Source organism: Chelon labrosus (assembly GCF_963514085.1).
Source record: "Chelon labrosus genome assembly, chromosome: 1".
Lineage (NCBI taxonomy): Eukaryota > Metazoa > Chordata > Actinopteri > Mugiliformes > Mugilidae > Chelon > Chelon labrosus.
This window is the reverse complement of record NC_140337.1, coordinates 23,315,069-23,332,747: the sequence shown is the minus strand read 5'-3', so window position 1 is coordinate 23,332,747 and position 17,679 is coordinate 23,315,069. Positions and strand designations below refer to the sequence as shown.

The following is a 17,679-nucleotide window of genomic DNA, read 5'->3' as shown; positions in this document are numbered from 1 at the left end:
CTGAAGGGAAAAGGCTGCAGGAACAACTGACAATGTAGTCGTTCAAAATCAAGGCTGGAGGCTCTGTGTGCTGCACAGAAGGTTATATTCCTTGACACGAGCGTGCAATAAATCCACTAGAATCTCCACAAGAACCGTATATAAAAACGGCTGTACATCTTCCTCCCTGCTCTAACCAAAATCATTATCTGGGGAAACAAAATCACACAAACACACACAACATGGCTGCTTTCCATAGCGCGCCTGCTCTGCAGTGCTCCTATTTGTTTTGGTTGTATTTGTTTGTCTTTGTGTTTCTGCGCTGAGCCGTGGCGGCTGCCTGGCAACGGCCAATCGGAGCGGGCGGAGAGGGGCGGCCGGCGAATGCAAAATGCAAGCGCATTATTGCCGAAGGTAAACCAAACCTCAGACACACCTGGTTCATTTGATTGGCAAATTAGAGCTCTGGGATCCAAACCACGGTGAGGGGGAGAAAAAAAAAAAAAGAAAAAAGAAAAGCAGCAGCGTTAAGAGATGGGAAAAAATAAATAAATGACCGCTGTGGGTGTAACGCTCGCTAATGTCCAAACTACAAAAACATTTAACAGTGCCGAGGCACTTGAATGCACTCAAAGTGAGAGTGGCACAGGCGCTATAAATAACCTCAGATGGCGAGCAAGTTTATGACCCATTTGCGAGATATCTCGATCGAAACGGACTGACTCATTAGCAGGAGGGCAGATAAAAGCATCACACAATTTAAATAAATGATGACATCCTGCTATAAAATTACACTAAATGACCTGAAGAGTGGCAAAGGTCTTTGAACGCAACCACTGGTTCCTAATTTATCAAGTCATCTCCAAAGAACCAACCGTGGGACGGTTTGGAAAGTTTTCTGTGTGTTGTTCTGTTTTCTTGTTCCTTAAAAGTGTCTTGTTCTTGCACGTCATGCTGCTCACAAGCTTTCTAAATCTGAATCTCGATCACACAGTAGCTGCAGGGCTAAGGCGTCTCATTTTCAGCCCCATTAACATATTTCTGTAGTCTTTGTCGGGGGAGTTGGGCCGCCTGCTTCCTTCTAGTCAACCGAAACACGACACTGGAGAAGTTGGACGCCGGGAATGTATGTGAGAGAAGTTTTTAAACAAGCCCCGGCTGAGTAGATTATCTACTTACCTTGAGGTCGCGGTGGACCACGCCCATCTGGTGGCAGTGGAGCACGGCCTCTAGGATCTGCTGAATGCAATGACTGCATGCAAACACCAGGGGGCCATGGGTTAGTGACAAGCTACTGCACACTATCAGTGGCTGTGAGCTCGCTTTGACACTCAGGGAGTAGCTGGCCGTGATAGTGGATAGAGAAAGAGAGAGAGAGCAGACTAAACCGGCCCAGATGCTATAATTAGGAGCAATTTACCAAATGGTCCATTTATCCAATAGCATGTTTTGTTTTTCTTTGTGAGTCGCTACAGTCAATTAAATGTTTCTGAGAGGGGGAGGGGAAATGAAGAGCGGCAAAAACATCAACTGTTGCTGCCGTTTTTGAGTGTTTGGCCTCTATCCACACACACACACGGCCCGTTCACTTTCCCCGAGTCTCAAAACAGAGGCGGTGTTAGATCCTGGCCAACTGGAGGCAGGACCCTGGGGGAGGGAGGAGGGAGGCGCAGGAGGTAAAGGAAGGTGAGGCTCGAATGGAGACGTTGTTCCGTCTCTCCAGGCGAAAAATGTGCAGTTTGATTTTAAAGTCAAATTTATTGACGCTTGAGTTGCACTATCAACCCTGGGTTAAGTGAGAAGTTAGTTCTTGCAGCTTGTTCTCGACACATCAGTCGGGCAGAACTTTTTTCTCGTGTGGTGTCTGGTTACTATTCCGTGATTGGTCAGAAATTGGAAGTGGGCGTGGTTAATGTGGAAAAGCGGAAATATTAGCGGCCACTCTGTGAGCTCCCAGATGCTAATGTTCGCAGTTGCTGAATGAACGGCGTGATCCGAAGGACGCGGTTGTCAAAATGATTGATCGTCATCTGAAAGTAATCTAGTCTTGTCGTCCATCTCCCGCATCTCCCACAATGCTTAGCACGTGTGACATATGCTGCAGTGGGAGGAGCCTATGAGGACTTTACCCGGAGTTTCTCATGAAGTATAAATTAAGCTTGTTACATACTCCATGAGAAGTGAGACATTTGTTCTCTCTCGCAAGACTGCAAGAACAAGAACAAAGTTCTTTTCGGCCAGGTTTATACTTTTATACATTTATACTTCACGAGAAACTGTAGTGCCAAACTCCGGGGAAGTCCTCATAGGCCCCTCCCACTGCAGCATACATCACACACGCTAGGCATTATGGGAGATGCAGGAGACAAGAGGCACTTTTGCTATTATTTTCCGATGTCGGCCAGTCGTTTTGATTCAGCATTCACCCACATTTCTACCCAGAAGAGATTAGCAGTCACGCTTTGAGAATATTAACATCTGGGAGCTCACAGAGTGGCCGCTAGCATTATCCCACATTTACCACGCCCACTTCCCATTTCTGACCAATCACAGAATAGTAACCGGACACAACGCAAGAAAAAGTTCTGCTCGGTTGATGTGTCGAGAACAAGCTGCAAGAACAAACTTCTCACTTATCGTGGAATATCCAACAACCTTTAAGGTCATTTCTTTTTCTGGTTATGAATAAAAATGAGGTTGCAATTCCAGCCAAAATCACTATTTTATTCTGATGTGTGAACATATATGGATTGGACTCTCTATACAACACTGAAGACATCAAAACTATGAAAACCTCCAGTGAGGAACTGCCTTTACCTTAACTTAACTGGAATAATAATGATTAGTACGGTATCTGAACTACCTGGACTATTTGCTGTGTATCAACACTGCCTCAGCACTGATAAATTTTGGACATGGCTCATCTGTTAACTGAAAACCATTCCAGGTGACAGCAGCATGAAGCTTGATCAGACGCTGCCCACGGCATGCAAAACTAACATCAAGACAAACTGACGACTGGGAGGAATTAAAAATGTGAAATATATCGGGTTTAAAAGAGAAAAACAGCCAGAACTCTGATGTCTTGAGGATTGTTTTACAGTTTGGACTAACAATTTTTGCAAAGTTGGAACGTTTTGCACTCGTATCATTATGGAAATAGGTTTATAATAGAGTCTGGCAAGTGTCATGGACAAAATCAGTTCCTTAAATTGTAGGAAATGCACACAAATTAAAGAAACTAGGGTAAAAAGAAAACCGATATGAACATAAATTTTGGATAGAAACCAAATTTCGGTTGCAGAAGTCAAATATTCCTCCGAACAGATACCATAGCCACATCGTTAATTAAGTAGAAACTGATCAACAAGAAACATGTCAAGGTTTTAAAAGAGAATCCAAATCCCCAGTTACATGTTCTCTTTTGAAAGCGGCGTCATATTAAACTGTTTTATAAACTAGGCCACCTTTAGTGTCACAATGTGGGATTCCAGTGGTGATAAACTTTATCCTTCCTCCTCCTCTGCTCCCTCCTCCCTCAGGTCTCAGCCTCTCAGAGGGGGGGCGAGGGCTGTGTCAGAGCATGGTTTTCAGACAGATGCTACATGCGCTTTGTGCCCTGGCATACAAGGAGAGGCAGGCCATGATGAGTTCTACCAGCCCCAGCCAACCTCCCCTCCAGCCAGCCTGCAGCACACCCACAGTGTCCTCCCGCAGCAGGTGGACCTCAAAAACTCCTGCCATGGGGCGGAGGTGCGTGGGGGGCGACTGGTGGAGGAGGGGGGAGGTGTGGATTTGGAGGAGGCGGCACTCGGTGAGAGGTTAATTGGTCAACTGGTCAGGCAGCGGAGGAGGAGCGAAGGCAAGATGCCGCAGGTGGGCGGGCCTGTGTCTTTTAACTGTTAGCTGCAGTCACTTACTAACCTTTAGGTCCCTGTGCACTATGCCATTTATGTGGCAATGATTTACACTTTCTAGAATCTGCTGTATGCAGTGACTGTGGAGGAGAGAGAGACCAGGCCAGAAGCAAAAAGGAGAGGAAGAACAGGTAAATGTCAGGAAAACAAAGGACCAAGAACAGGGAGACAGAACACACCAAACACGTGAAATAACATTTGATCGACAAAGGAAAAGTCTTGAGGGAACAGTTCAGCCTTCTGGGAAACACAACGACTGGTGTCAATTTCTGCTGCGAGATTGTATCATCTTCAGAACAACTTCTTGGCAAACCACACTCTAAGTATTATCTGCTGAAAATGCTGTAAAAAAAAAAAGATGGCCACCACGATAGTGCCACGACGGTGACGCTAAAGCATGTGGAACTCCCCCTAGTGGCTGGCTGCAGTATAGGTCATAAACATAGACTGTATATAAATATGGACTATGCGCCCCCACTTCCTTGCATTGGCCAAACGATGCCATTTTCCCGGAGATACGTGCGGCGCCATCTTGTGACTTTGGAGCCGGAGTCTGATCAGTACGGTCCGAGAGTGGAGCCACGACATCGATGCCCCGCCCACACTTCCTTCAGACTGACTCGCATTTAATTATCACTGCGCTCTGCTCTACCTCCACCAGTTACAAGGAAATGCTGGATTATACACTAGACTTATTTTTTATTATTTTCTTTTTTACAACTCTCATGGTCCCACAGGGCAGCTTTACGAAGCGGCTGACATGGCTGTTTCTATGGCGTCAAATATCGAACTAAAACGAAACTAAACAACACTTGAACATGCGTCAACATTAAATTAACTACCTAAAATGACAGAAACCATCCTTGAAAAAAATTATTTGAGGTGTGTTTTAGTGTTTTAGTTTGGCGCAAGTCCCACCCACTAACATGGAGGGGGTGGAGCTTATGACCTATACTATAGCCAGCCACCAGGGGGAGCTCTACTTGCTTTGGCTTCACTTTAGAGGAGCACCTAAAACATTTCTGATCATTTCTACAATTCCATCCATGTACCAGTCTAAAAACGTTTTGAGTTTTAAGTACATGCTGAAAACACTGACATGAGATCAATAAGGATTTTGTCTGTAGCGACGGATGAACTGTTCCTTCAAACTGTTCAACAAAATACAAAGGACACATGCATGTTCCTTTCATGTAAAAGATACTATCAGACGTCTCCGCCTTCTTTTTTTTTATTTTTCATATCAACAAAATCCACAACAAAACAGAATCCAGATGTTCAGAATCCAAAGCCGATGTGCGCTATCTGCCATGTTTTGCTTGAAAATTTTCAACAGAGTCATGACTATTGATGACAAAGTCAATCTTCAGGCTTAAATTAACTTCGGCTGGAAATGCATTTGGCTGCAGCTGCTTCCATTTGAAACAACTGGACTTCTTTTTGAGTGGATTTTTTTTTTTAATGAACAGGAGAGAAGCTGAAATTAAGAACAGTAGGTCCATAATCAAAGGACAAAAGCACAACCGGATATGTACACGGGAGAGAATCGGGAGCATAAAAGGCATATAAAAGATAGAGGAGAACAAATAATATTTATTCTGCTCTGCTGCATCCACTTTAGAATGATTACCTGTAATATACACCTGTAGTATATTTGAGTTTCCATCATTAACATTAATCTTGATGTTTGTTACAGTGGATATATATTCTTTAATATGCCTTTAGTGCCAAAGGAGACAAATTTAAATTCAGACAAATATTTGTATCATCGTTGACAAAGATGACACTGACCTGGCATCGGCTTCGCTGTAGTACTCCCTGGCAACGATGTCCTCAAACAGCTCACCACCCGTAACTCTGCAGGGGGAAAGACGAAAACAAAGTGAGAAAGGGAAAGCTGGCAAGAAAATTAACTGGGAATGAACTGAAAAATCTCTCGTTCGCGTGTCTGGAGAGGAAAACAGGCAGCGTGATGATGCTGCACATCGGAGAAGGGTGTTTTGTTTTACAGGCCATCCAGGAAAAGAGACTGACGTCTTCCTTTGTGTCTAAGTGGTGAAACTATTACAATAACACATTACAACATTACAGAGTCACAGACTACACGGATGCTGTTTATTCAGCTGGGAGGCGTTTCCGTTTCTTTCCATTATTCTGATCCAGAAAGCTTTTCCAACTAACACAGATGGGATTATCTATAATGTAACGGGAGGTGCAGTAATAATTAAGCACCGCTCGTGGTGAAGCTCATGTGCGACAGATACCGATCCCAGCGAAGAGAGGAAACTGGAGCATTACTGCTGAATATTAAAAGCAATCTTCTTTCAATGGTCTTAAAATTAAAGGGTCATTGCAACACTGACACCTCAACCTATAAATCACGCCGTGCAATGTCTTTAGAGAAAAACCTTGATTACATCATAGCAATGTCAATAGTGTAAGTTCGGCTTAAAGAGCAGCAACGTACAAAAGAAGCCTTTGATTCAAACTAGCAGCTTGATGCAGATACTTGATCAGTTTGGGATCTAGTGAATTTGGAGGCCAGGTCAACACCTTGTGCTGTTCTTCACATTTTCATGGTTTAGTTGTTCCTAAAGCGTTTTACGTGTGTGTGCTTGTGTGTTGGTGGTGGTTGCTGCCATCAAGGAGTGTCACTGCTATGGGGTGGGGGTGCCTGGTCTGGTCTAAGTGGGTGCTACATGTCTAAAGCTTGTTACATACTCCACGAGAAGCAAGAAATTTTTTCTTGTTGGTTTTGGCCAGCTCATTTATACTTCACGAGGAACTCAAGTGCCAAACTCCAGGGAAGTCCTCATAGGCCCCTCCCACTGCAGGATATGATGTATTATGCAGTGGGAGGGGCCTATGAGGACTTCACTGGAGTTTCTCATGAAGTATAAATTAAGCTTGTTACATACTCCATGAGAAGTGAGACATTTGTTCTCTCTCTTAGGGCTGTGAGAACAAGAATAAAGTTAATTTTGGCCACGTCATTTATACTTCACGAGAAACTTAAGTGCCGAACTCCGGGGAAGTCCTCATAGGCCCCTCCCACTGCAGCATACGTCACCCGCGCCAAGCATTGTGGGAGATGCTTTTCTTAGTATTTTCAGATGTCGGACAGTCGTTTTGACGACCGTGCCCGTTGGATCACGCCGTTCATTCAGCATGCACCCACACACAGTTTGCATGCATATTAGCATCTGAGAGCTCACAGAGAGACCACTAGCATTTCCGCTGTTCTACATTAACAACGTCACCTCAAATTAAGGACCAATCACAGAGTATCCAAAAAAGTGTTTAGAAAAGGCAACTGGACTTGTAGAGGTAGAGTTTAGTAGAGTAGAGTAGAGTTTGTAGAGTAGCTTCTTCAGTTAGCTACTCGGATGAGTGGTGAAACGTCTTCTCAAAAAAACAAAACAACAACAACAACAACAACAAAACTCTAGTTGCCTTTTTTAAAAGCTTTTTTTGGATATACCACGACTTGGGTGACTGAACCTTAACAGACAATCACAGAATAGCTGCCGGACACCACACGAGAAAAAAGTTCTACCCGGTTGATGTGTCGAGAAAGAGCTGCAAGAACTCCCAAACAAGAACAAACTTCTCGCAGAGTATGTAACAGCCTTAAGTAACATCCACACCAATGAATGCCAGGTCCAAAAGTTTCCCGGCAGAACACTGAATTGCATCATACCCATCTTGGTAATAGCACACAGTGCATCTGGCTGTCTGATCTCCAGTCAAAGAAATTACGCCATCTTGGCAGTTAAAGAAACTGGAGCCGGAGCCACCACTACTGAGCTTCAAAACTGCTCTTCAGGAAACCTAAGGGTGACACAAGGAAGGGGTTCTCCCATCCAGTAGCACTAACAAACTCCTGCTAAGTCAGTGCTCACATGTGGAATGACTTTCGTTGCCCTATAAAGTGCAGAAGTAGGGCAGTAGGACACTTTCCCCAAGACGTGGAGAATTACTTGAAGACAAAACCGTTCCACAGTCTGTGGAAAACATTGTCGAAGGGCCTGCAGAGTCACAGCATTGTGTGTGGAAAATGACCCACAAATAAAATGTAATGCAACCTTCTCTGACCCACTTGTTGCCCACTTGACCTGTTGCTTTTCACTTCACTCGAAAATCCTAGTACTTAAATTGAGGACACGGTCCACGTGCTCTAGCAGCAGCAGTCTTTGTATTATGTCTGGTTTTCTATTAAAGGGAAAAGGGATACAGGAACAGTCTCTGGTGCTTTTTTATTGCCCTCAGTCAAATTAAACTGCAATGTTTAAAACAAATTTGACGCCGTTTCCTTTCTGGGTGCCAGCTCAGACTGCAAACAACATCTGATAATACGAGGGAGAGAGAGAGAGGGGGGGAATGAAGGCGATATGGTAACTTATGGAGAGGGTATTTAGAAAGCTGAGCATATTTGGTTTACAGTGAGGAAAGGATATTGACTGCTCTATTAACGAACTGGGAAATCTGACAGCTGACTTCAGAAAGAGCGTCTAATGAATTCAATAAAGACTCTATTTTTTTTTTTTTTTTTTACAGCTTCCTCATGGGGGATAGGAATCCAATAAACGGATATTTGAACACTTCCAGCTCTGGCTTTCTGTCTTTGCATGATTTGCAGCCCTTTATGCGGCCAATCGATGAAGCTCCTTTCCAGAAACAGGCCTTTTTAGCTCCTTCCAGACTCCCAGCAAATTCAAAAACCAAAACAATAGTAGTCGGATTCTTTTACCTACGTCTGATCCCGACAACGATCTGACGCCAGGTTGACGAGGAAGGAAGCAGCAAAGCTAACTCTGCAAATGAGCCCCAGGCTTTGATGTGCAGGGATGCGTTTGCATATGTTCACCTCAGGTTTTGTAACTTTGACCATGAACAACACAGGCTTCTGACTTTATAACGGTCAATAAATGAGAGAAAGTTGGTTTCGTACTTAAGGTGCGCAGTCCCCACGTTTCATCTTCCCGGGAATGAGGCGTCTAGGTCGTTTAAAGCTTCATAACAACAGAGCAAGGAGGAAAAGAGGCTCTGTGGGATGTGTGGCATGCAAATGTTAGATATAAAATTAAATTTGCATCCCATCATATTTAACGTAGAAATCAGACAGCCGCCAAGTGATCAAATCTGTCAGTCTGGTTCTAACAGACCCATTTCTACCATGACCACTTTTCTTTTCTTGGCTAGATGCAGTGAGTTGCCTCACTGCGAAACCACTCTGTGTTGTTTTAGCACTTCGCCAAAAAAAAATCAAAAAAAATCCATTTAATCCATCCAAAAACCAGACTACGCTGGATATCTTCTCATCTTTTTTTTTTTTTATAAGCTGTTCAAAGTGCCGATTTGCAAGCAATCCTGCAAATTGGTTTCAGCGGTGCACTTTATTCTGCACGGATGTTTGATGTGATGTGTCTTTTACTCGGCAAGAGGAACGCGTCCCCGGGAATATACAGAAGTGGATTTTTTTTCTTTTTTGGGCGAAATTATTCGGCACACGGCTGATGATAGAGATGTTAAACTAGCAGAAAATATGTGTCCTCTCCTGCACTTTTCTCATCCTTAGCTACAGCCAGCTCTTTGTTGATGCAGCAGCAGTCTAGAGAATATGCAACACCAGAATCAACAGGTACCAGGAAGTTCTACACCAGTTACAGATTGTTGAGCGGTGCTGCTCAATAGGAGGGACAAAGAAAATAACAAAATATGCAAAAATAGGTTGCCAGTACACACCGATCAGCCACAACATTTTGCGGCGCTGGTTGAAGCTGGCAGCTGCTTGCAACAGCTCTTACTCTAGCTCTCTTTTTTCCGAATTTAATTCACTTTTTGCTTCCCTTTTTGTGGACATTACTTTTGTATATACTTTTTTTCAGACAGCATTGCACTTTTTTAGTTTTGTTTTTTATTGGGAGCCTCGCCATAGCCAAATATTTTTAACAACATCCAGCCAGTTACTATGCAGGAAGCCGGCGGCGTAACTATGCGAGAAGCGGCCAGCGTGCGCATTGGTTACAGGAGGGAGCGGCTGATCGCCCTGCGTGGCGCTGTGGTTTTCCCTCGGGACGGACATGGAATCCCTCCGGAGATGCTTCTTGGGACCCGCCGTGGATCCCGAGCAGGAAAACTACATCGAGAAGAGAAGAGACGCTTCACTTCTCAGCGCTGTTTTCTCCGTAACCATGGGCAACGTGAGATCGCTGCCATATAAAACGTTCCAACTGGCCGCACTCTGCAGGCTCTGTGGTGGCGTCGGCCATCCAGCGTGGAATGGTCTGGAGCAGTGGCATCGCAGAGAGGGAAAGGAAGAAGCTGGAAAAGATCATCAGGAAGTCCAGCTCTGTCCTGGGCTGCCCCTTGGACTCGGTGGGGGAGGTGGGTGACGGGGGGAGTTCTGGCTGAACTGTCCTCCATGCTGGACAATGAGTCCGGCCCCCCTCCATGGTGACCTGAAGGGACTGAGGAGCAGCTTCAGTGGCAGACTGCTTCACCCTCGATGTGTGAAGGAAAGATACAGAAAGTCTTTCCTTCCTGCTGCTGTTAGGCTACATGGCGAGCACTCCTAATATGTGCAATATGTCTATTATCTGTTCTATCTCTGTCATTTCTGTATGCTGTTGCAAACTGCAATTTCCCCATTGTGGGACTATTAAAGGTTTTCTTATTCTTATTCTTATTCTTATTATTAATATAGTGTAGGTCTCCCTTGTTGCCTCCAAAACAGTTGTGACTGGGCCTTCTGAGGGTGTCCTATGGTGTCTGGCAACACAATGTTGTAAGTGGGGGCATTTGAGGGGGGGGGGGGGGGGGGGGGGGGGCTTCTGTGGATCATCCCACAGATACTTGATCTTGATCAGTTTGGGATCTACTGAATTTGGAGGCCAGGTCAACACCTTGTGCTGTTCTTCATGTTTTTTGGAGCTGTCCCTAAAGCGTTTTTGTGGCTGCATCCTGCTGGGGATGGCTGCTGCCATCAAGGAGTGTCATTGCTATGGGGTGGGGGTGCCTGGTCTGGTCTAGGTGGGTGCTACATGTCTAAGTAATATCCACACCAATGAATGCCAGGTCCAAACGTTTCCCAGAAGAACATTGAACAGTCACAAGATGGTCAATGTTATTCACTTCTCCTGTCAGTGGTTTTAACGTTTTGGCTGATCGGTGTATATTCCTGCAACACTATGGCAACTGCGACCCAGTGAAGGTATTCCTGTGGGCAACTGTATCAAATTAGTGATGTTGAACAGAACTCTGATACCTCTTAATTTTTCACCCAAACTCTAACATAATCGCAAACTATCTTCAGCTTTAATTCCCCATAAAACCTGCTATGTGCTGCAGAGCTAATTATTACAAATTTAAAATCAGATCATGTGTGATGGAATTTGCTGGAATTCTTCCTTAATTAATAGATTCTAAAGAACAGAGGCAGCAGATGGCTTTACAGCGAATATGGATGAATAAATTCATCTACCTGTCATCAGCGTTAACCGACGTTCGTCTCAGTGTGTGTGTGTATGATGCATGTTGATGTAGTAGTATCTACGCGGTGCCTCTGGTGTGTGACGAGGACATGGAAACAGATGGAGCAGAGAGGAGGCGACGGTGATGCCTCAGCGACGTGACATATGATTGGCAGCTGTCTGGATTCTACCTCTCCTGAGTGTGATGTGAGTGTGATCCGCAGGCGTTTATTCATTCATTCATTCATTCATTTTCTGTAACTGCTTGTTCCATGAAGGGTCACGGGTGGAGGGGGGGGGGGGGGGGGCTGGAGCCTATCCCAGCTGTCACTGGGCGAGAGAGGCGGGGTACACCCTGGACAGGTCTGCAGTCTATCACAGGGCTAACACAGAGAGACAGACAACCATTCCACCAATGAAATAAATACGCTCTGCACTTACAGGTCAAAGACCAGATAGTGGAATCCTTCCTCTGATATGCTGTCATGGAGTCGCACTGTGAGGGAGAGAGGAGACAGAAACAGAGGCATCAGTTAATAGTTGCACCACTTGCAGCAGTAGGCGACTGTAGAAACACTTCATTCTCTTATTACCTCAATATAGCAATACATCTAGGTGTCAAACATACGGCCCGTGGGCCAAAAAGCGTTCCACTCAAGGGTCTAATCTGGCCCTCTGGATGCCCGCTTGTTATTGAGAGGGTTGTCAGAAGGCTGGAGCCTATCCCAGCAGTCATTGGGCGAGAGGTGGGGGTACATTAGCGGGACGGCTCTAGCTTTAGCTATACTTAATTGTTCTAGTAGGGGTTGCACTGTTTTAGTAAGAGTTGCGGACATAACACTACACCCGTATGTGTGCTGTTGACTTCTCTTAGTGGATATCAATAGGGAATTTTTAGAGGGTTTGCTGCCGTTTTGACATATTTTAGGTCAATTTCAAGTGAGGTTGATCATGACAGAAAAAAACAGAATACCAAGGTATTGTACTTGTTTTTATATGCTACTGTAGAGACTGATGTGTGAACATGTATTATTCATACAGGTTTAACAAACAAGCTACGTGTTAATTAGAGGTTATGTAGCACATCAGCATTATTTATTCAAAGAATCCTTGTTGAGAGCAACTGGCTGTTGAGTAGAGAGCATAGACTGTATATAAATATGGACAATACGTCTCCACTTCCTTACACTGGCCAAACTGACGCTATTTTCCCGGGGATATGGGCGGGGCCATCTTGTGAGTTTGGAGCCAGAGTCTGATCAGTACAGTCCGAGAGTGGAGCTGCGATATCAATGCCCCGCCCACACTTCCTCCAGACTCACTCGCGTTTTCGTGTAATCAGTACTATACTCTGCTCTACCTCCACCAGTTATAAGGAAATGTTGGATTATACGCTGTCATTTTAATAATAGTAATTTTAATAATAAGTACAGTACAGTAATGCCCTAGGGTTAGAGTTAGGGTTAGGGTTAGGGCATGGCAACTTGTAGTCTTCACGATGTCACAACCTGTTTCTATAACATCAAATAACATAAAAATGGACACTTGAATGTGCATCAGTATTATATTAACTACCAAAAATTACTGAAACCATCCTTGAAACAAAAATATTTGATGAGTATTTTAGTGTTTTAGTTCGGCCCAAGTCCCATCCACTAACATGGAGGGGGTGGAGCTTATGATCTATACTGCAGCCAGCCACCAGGGGGAGCTCTACTTGTTTTGACTCCGCCATCCATATTTATTGAGTCTATGGAGAGTGGAGACACAAAGCTCACCTTTTGACAGCGTGTTCATGCATGGTTTCTAATCTTTAAACCAGACTAACCACATCCTAATTCCAGCTCAGACTGTCTTCTTTTCATTTCACTTTCAAAAACAAAACACATAAGTGAGACTGTTTTCGGTATATTGCTATATTATTAGCACAGTTACAGTAAACAGCCTTATTATCCAAAGAATATTCATATATATCCGACTGAATGGCCATGAACTCAAGTTGTGAATGGGGGGGGGGGTTGAAATGTGTTGGGACCAGATGTTTAAGACCGTGTTCTACATGACTGGTGAATTGTGTCTCAGTCCACCTCCCCCTGTTCAGAGAGTGGGGTTTTCCACTTTGACAAAATAACCATTTATCTTCCAGTCACAGGCAAACACAGTTCCCCAAACAATAACTATAAATGCAAGTATTTTTACATCAATTACAGATAATCAGCGGTTGTGTGCAGAACTGTTAAACAGGAAAATGACTGGTAATCGACTTAGAAAGTTAACTGTCCGTACATCCTGTACCCTCCATGTGCTCTAACAGCATATACTGACACAGGGTAATAAATTATTAACACAGAGATCAGTTGTGGTGACGTCACTAACAAAAACACAGGAGAAATTAATGCTTTGATGCAATGAAATCTATATTCTTGACCTGAATACAAATGCTGAAAACAGACAGCTCATGGGCTACAGACTTTGCGCTGCAGATATGTATAGCCTGTATAAAAACAGGCAGCACCTCAGCACCATCAACCATCACCGTGCTGTTCGATGGGATAGTGTGGCCGGGTTTAAAAAATACAGTAGTTTCTCTAGGGGTTAGCTAGGGGTTGAGGGGAGGGGCCTCTGTGGATCATCCCACAGATACTTGATGAATTTGGGATCTAGTGAATTTGGAGGCCAGGTCAACAAGTTGTTCCTAAAGGCTGCATCCTGCTGGGGATGGCTGCTGCCATCAAGGAGTGTCATTGCTATGGGGTGGGGGTGCCTGGTCTGGTCTAGGTGGGTGCTACATGTCTAAGTAACATCCACACCAATGAATGCCAGGTCCAAAAGTTTCCCAGCAGAACATTGTACTGTCACAAGATGGTCAGTGTTATTTACTTCTCCTGTCAGTGGTCATAATGTTGTGGCTGATCAGTGTATATATCTCTGTACACAACCAGCCTATGCACCAATCCAATTAGATGCCATGAAAACAGATGCAATGAAGCTTGCGACGCTTTTCACAAGAAACCGGTGCGAGGAGAAGAACAAGGCGCCCTGCACCAGATGGCGTAGCCTCCATACAGCCCTGAGCTCAACATCATGGAGTCAGTCTGGGATTTACGGGAAGAGGCAGAAGACAGTGAAACAATCCACAGTCCAATCCACCACAAAAAAACACAAACGCATACTAGTATTTTCCCTTCACTTCATTTTGCATGAAGGCAAATAAGTAAATACTATTTGTGGCATTACTCATGAAAGCATCCTAACTTCACTTTTAATGCCGAAAGCAAATCTGTAACACAAGAAGACGAGGGACTTGGCGCCATAAATTCGAGCACCGATTACAGTCTAACGACGCCTAATGAGCTCCACTTCCAGCGAACCGTTATCCCAATCACCGCGGTTGCTTATGCTCTCGCACAGGAATCGGCGGGCAGATGTTGGGACTGCACATCGCTCTCTCTCCCGCTGCTCTATTTTTAGCGCCCTTTAGGGCTCCTCTGAACGAGCAGGGCCGCCAGGCAGCGAGGCCGCCTCTTCCACTTCGCCGAACGAGCGGAGCACAAAGGCTGCGCGGAGGGGGGAAGAGCTCGGCCGGTGGCGAGGTTTCACCGCCGAGCCAATTAGCGGCGCTGCCTAATGGGTATGAAATGACATGGTGTGAAATGACAAAGAGGGCCAAAGTGAGACACGGTGGCTCTCACTGAGTCTGGAGTACCTGCTGTAGAGTTAGCTCAGGGGTTACGGGAGGTTTCCGGCTGCAAGGTTGCGTGCCTCTCGTCTCATTTGCACAGCTTTTGACTGGCAGCATTTTATAGGAACTTATTTATATATTAACGACAGATGGAAATCTACAAGAAAAATCTGTGTGGAAGAGAAAGCAGCGTGTTAAAAATACTACGAATGAAAATAAAGAGGCTTTGAGCTGCAGGTTGAGAACATTCATTTGGCTGATGCTAATCTGTGAGCTGGGGGGTTATTTTTACCAGCGGTTACCTTAGAAATGCTGGAAGGATATTGGATTGAACCGGGGATTCAGAAGGGATTTATATTCGCTAACAGGATTCTAAGCTAATTTTGTCCCTAATAAGATGCTATCAAAACCTATCCGCAGACTTGATACGTTATGAACTTTATTGTTTTTTTTGCAGACTCAATTAAAACACGGCTCAAATTGATTCTGACTGCGAGTTATGTTTGTTTTCTTATCAGCAAGCGACCCTCCAGAGGACAAGCGGCTACAGAAAATGAATGAATGACTGAATGAATGTGCTCGCTTCAATATCTCCCCCTGAATGGAATTGACTCGGTAGGTATGAGACTGATTAGACCTCAGACGTGCGTGACTGAGAAATAATTTGCTCCGGGAAATACGTTCCAATTTCAGCGCTCAGGAAAGGTTAAAGACGGGCGGGCAGGCCTGAGTGGAGTTGATGGTGGTGGAAATTATTTAAAGGAGAAAAAAAAAAGTGAAGAGAGAGGACGGAAAGAGGGAGGGAGAGAGAGATCCCTGTGGGGATTCTCTGATGTTTCCGTTAGCTCATCTGCCGATTGACATCTGAGAGATCTATCGCTGCGACGACCTTAAAGGACTGAGGGCTTTCCCGGAGCTGGATGCAGCGTGAATGGAATAGTAATGAGACAGGTGATAGCTTCTTCTTGGCAGTCGCTATCTGACGGTGCCTCGAAGTGAGAAAGTGAGGAAGAAGTGAGGTTTACATGCTCGCTTCTGTGTTTTGTGGGTATCTGGAGGTATTAACAGGTAGATCCACAAGGAGGTACATTAAATCATCTCCCTGCGAACTTTCTCGGTTGCAGACTGAAAACAGAAACCGACACTCGAGGAGGTCGCGATGCTGCGCGAGGGTAACCTTTCACGTGCAAAACAGGCGGTCACCAGCCACAACCGCAAAGCCTGCTCTTGTCTCACTGCGTTCAAACACAATTAAAACACAGCTTCAAATAATAACAATTCCTATTTCTGTTGCTAAATCTGCCCGTCGTCGTCGCCGCTGCATCCCGCGTGCGATGTGAGAACAGAAAGCTCGACAGGTGTGCGAACGGCGGCTGAGGGGGAGAGGGCTCAGCAAACGGTCAATTACCGAGCTCTACTGTAGCGGCATGGCAACGACGACGCTAAAAATAGATGCAGCGGAGGAGTCTTTGTTAAAAGTTTCTTCTGATTTTATCATTTTTAAAGTCTTTCATTGAAGGAAAAGTGGAAAAAATGGGAGAAATCTAGAGTCTGGATGATATACCTGCAAGCTGACCTTAAAGGGTAACAACTAATATAGTGGTTCTGGGGTGATTGCAGAGAAGTGTAGGAACCTTTATTGACAGCTGTATCCAACATACACTTATTTGTATTTCTTATCAAGCAGTTGGACTCCATGTGAATCTATGAAAGGTGACTTACGGCAAACTACTTATTCAAGCCGTCTCTTCTAAAAATGAAAGTGCCATGTTGGACTTGACTAAAGCCTTGGTTCAGTTGTGGATACACAGGCACTGAAAGCCAAAGCTCTGCCAAATAACGCTCTCTTAACCAAACCCTCCGTGTCTCGGTTTGTCAATTTCAGACACTCGAACAATAGCCCAGCGAAACAAATAACCCCCTATAAACCATTCATTTGAGGCTGCCAGCTATGCCCACCATCCCCCCTCCCCCCGGCTTTCGTTTTCACTAAAACAACAACAACCCCAAAAGAACCAAAGGGTCCGGACCACAAAATAAATGCTAGTTTTCAACGTGTGGTGAAGTTGTTTCTGAGGTGGTAATTACAGATGTTTGGCCTCAGAGGAAGCAAAAGGGAAGTGTAGACGCTATGTTGGTTATTTTACCAATATGGCTGGAATCTCATTGTGGGTATTGTTTTCCCCCCAAAAACACAAATGTTTTCCCTTTGCGTTTTAAAAGGTTTTGTTTTGAGAGTCGTGTCTTACAAATTGATGTCTAAAGCTGGCAATATACACCATTAAGAACTGCTGGATTCCCCTTCCCCCGCACCTCTACGGTGTTCCCGGTGTGCGACCCTTTGTGTCTTGGCACCCACTTTATACTAGAACCGGTTTCTATGAAAACCCTGCTTTTAAAAGAAGGAAACAACATTTTCACAAAACCCTGCTTCCAGGTAGATATTCAGCCTTTAAAGGTGACAGTGAGAAGTGAGCGTGAATGTCGCACTGTCAGTTTAAGAAGATTCGAAAGCAAAGCAAACCTCCTAATCTGTCAAGAGTGTGTGTAGGAGGGGGAGGGGCAACTATCCAGCAAGCAGTTCTGGCTAACTATGACAAGTTATCAGTTTCCTCCCTTTACTCCCACT

At 44.7% G+C, this 17,679-nt stretch overlaps 1 protein-coding gene across 4 annotated transcripts in view; it reads right to left on the bottom strand.

The window, feature by feature from the left end:
- camk2d1 (calcium/calmodulin-dependent protein kinase (CaM kinase) II delta 1) overlaps window positions 1-17,679 on the bottom strand; it is a 102,966-nt gene that overhangs the window by 34,120 nt on the left and 51,167 nt on the right. For 2 of the 4 annotated variants that reach the window (XM_084547068.1, XM_084547066.1), the window contains exons 4-6: window positions 11,810-11,864; window positions 5,688-5,753; window positions 3,904-3,976 (exon numbers count right to left, since the gene is read on the bottom strand). In XM_084547068.1, the coding sequence (XP_084403194.1) occupies window positions 3,904-3,976; window positions 5,688-5,753; window positions 11,810-11,864 (194 nt within the window). Of the gene's footprint in view, window positions 1-1,158; window positions 1,232-3,903; window positions 3,977-5,687; window positions 5,754-11,809; window positions 11,865-17,679 lie in introns of all 4 variants that reach the window. The other 2 variants (XM_084547067.1, XM_084547065.1) reach the window with 1 other exon arrangement.